The sequence below is a fragment of the Penaeus vannamei genome, chromosome 34, assembly GCF_042767895.1.
Source record: "Penaeus vannamei isolate JL-2024 chromosome 34, ASM4276789v1, whole genome shotgun sequence".
NCBI classification, from domain to species: Eukaryota; Metazoa; Arthropoda; class Malacostraca; order Decapoda; family Penaeidae; genus Penaeus; species Penaeus vannamei.
The window spans coordinates 5,734,151-5,736,650 of record NC_091582.1 but is presented as its reverse complement, the minus strand read 5'-3'; the positions used below and the strand labels follow the sequence as shown (position 1 = coordinate 5,736,650).

The 2,500-nt window shown below is 44.6% G+C and overlaps 1 protein-coding gene across 1 annotated transcript in view; it reads left to right on the top strand.

Moving 5' to 3' along the window:
• LOC113805344 (serine/threonine-protein kinase SIK1) overlaps window positions 1–2,500 on the top strand; it is a 114,533-nt gene that overhangs the window by 111,616 nt on the left and 417 nt on the right. Inside the window, exons 8-9 of the mRNA XM_070113652.1 lie at window positions 1–1,105; window positions 1,377–2,500. The exon at window positions 1–1,105 is cut by the window's left edge and continues 758 nt beyond it; the exon at window positions 1,377–2,500 is cut by the window's right edge and continues 417 nt beyond it. Coding sequence (XP_069969753.1) covers window positions 1–1,105; window positions 1,377–1,490 — 1,219 coding nt within the window. The 3' untranslated portion in view covers window positions 1,491–2,500. The remainder of the gene's footprint in view (window positions 1,106–1,376) is intronic.

The window sequence follows — 2,500 nt, the reverse complement described above, 5'->3', positions numbered from 1 at the left end:
GTCTTCAGAAGCCTCTCAAGGTACAGATTCTCCACTTGGTAGTGTGACCAGCACAGAATCAACATTTGAAAGCTTCGAGTCACAACTGGAGCCGGATTTAGCGGCTTCTCTTTCCTCATGTTCTCATGCGTCCCTGACTGCACGGCCATCACTGCCTGGTGCAACGCAGCTCCGAGCCATTCAGCCCCAAACACAGCTGGACCCAAGCACTGAGACGACGGAGAGATCACACACAAGATCTCCTGTCAACTTCCGTGAGGGTCGCCGTGCCTCAGATGGGCTAGTGACGCAAGGAGTCATTGCATTCCGCCAAAGACTAATTGACACTGAGAAGGCAAGAGGCCTGACGGAGCTACACAGTGTCCAGCAAGAGCACCAGGCACTCACATCACTGTACCAGGCAGCAGCTGTCACAGGGAGTGAGGAGACGACAGCACGACAGCACTACCAGTATCAACAGCAACAACACTATCAGTACTGTCGTCAGTGGAGACACTCGTATGCTGGTTCCGATGAGATGAGTCGAGCACCTCTGGTCAGGCAGAGAGTGTCTTTACCAGATACACTCAGTTTTACTACTCAGAAGCTACTTGCCAAAGATAATTCTAAAGATTCTGATTATACAGTAACTAAACCCCTTCAGCAACAGCTATTCCAACACAGACTTCAGCAGAAGCGCCAGATACTGCAGAAGCAAGCAGCATTTCCCAGACAGTCTTTTCCTGTAGGTTGTGAGCTTTCAAGGAGACAGATGGTTAGACAAGCATCTTATAAGCTAGCACAACAACAACCAGTGCTTCCTCCTCTGCCTGCTGAGCTGAGTGCAGCACACCTCCTGGCAGGTCTCAACCAGGCAGACTTGGCATGCCCAACCATTGCTGAGCATGTAGGCATCACAGATCAAGAGGATGAGGGCTGGGAGGCAAACCCAGCTTGGCGGAACCTGTCATCTTGGAACCCTGAAACTGCAGCCAACTGGCAGACACTTCCTTCCACTTTTGCAGCCTGCCAGATTAGCGAGGCACAGCAGTCACAACCGCCCGTCTCCAGCACAGACACCAGAACCTGGCCAGGGCTTCAGGCCTGGCATGGAGGGTGGCATCAAGTAGGTTTTAAAGGATTGTTGTTATTGATGTCTTCTATGGATTGTGTATATGTCAGATGCAATTTCCATTTGTAAAATACACTTCTATGTCTGTTGCCTATCATGTGTTTATATTGCTGGAAAAGGAGTCTTTATCTTTTAAGTGAGTAAATCCATTGAAAGATGTCATATACATATGAATATCAAATAGTAAGAAGTTTTGCTTGGATCAGTAATCAGTTTCTCAGGTTATATTTAGATTTTGTAGTATTAACTGTAGATTCTTCTCCAGGGAGGTGGAGCTGTAGGAGCAGCACCGTGGCAGCCTGTTGTTGGTACAAGTATTTTGCCGCAAACTGTATGTGAGAGCCCAATTCTTGAGATGCCGGAACACATGGAAACTTGAGACTAACAGTGTTCTGAAAGACAATTTTTATAGTGCAGTCATGGTAATCATTTTACCTGAATAACATGAAAAGGAATCCCCTGTGCTGACTGGTTAGGCTTTTTATGGACCACCTTCATAAACTATCAAGACAAAAAGGACATATAATATATGAAGAGGAGGAAGTTTGTGTATAATGCAGGTCTTCATAGTCATGTGAAAGCCTACAGTCTAAGAATTCATGGTCTGATATCCCGGGAGAGACACAGGAACCCTAACCAATGCTGGCTGGACCAGACTAAAGAACACTAGAACACTAGAAGTCCAAAACCTGAGCTTGTTGAACTGAAAGAAGCCCAGGTACCCTCATCCAGGACAGCTGGAGACAGATCTGCCTGGTTTTATGTGTATGTGCATAGTCTGATTTCTGCCTGCTATATTAGAGAACCTTAGGGGCCCAGGAAGCGTTGGCCAAGCTGGCTGGACCAGATTTAAAGGGACCCAATTAGTCTTATCACAAATGTCCGTAGTACAGATCTTCAGTCGTTAAAAAATTCTAATCATGCACTGAGCTCCCTTGAGCTGTTATACTGATATATCAAAGACCAGTTAAGGAATGCAGAAAAGTAGATTTTTTATTGTGTTATATGGCTAAAATAGATAAAGATTTTGTTCTAGTTCTAATTTATAGCAGGTAAACCATAAGGTATCAAGATTTCCATGGTTATTGTGATGAAGACAGACCAAAGATAGGGTGTTAGCAGAGTAAGAGTTGCTGGATATAAATGGAAGGTGTTAAAGGGATTATTTATTTTAAAAAATGATGTATTTGAACAAGACATTCCACATATATTCGAACAAAAGAAAAGGGAAGAACAGCAGAACAAGCTCAGTGTCGTTCACTGGCAAGTAGAACATCAGAGCACAGTACAACCAGCCAGAGAGACATCAGTGGGCAGTGTGAAAATGTGAGTGCGAGTAATTTAATTTGCATCATAGTATGTACTTTGTGGTGACACAGTAGACTCCTC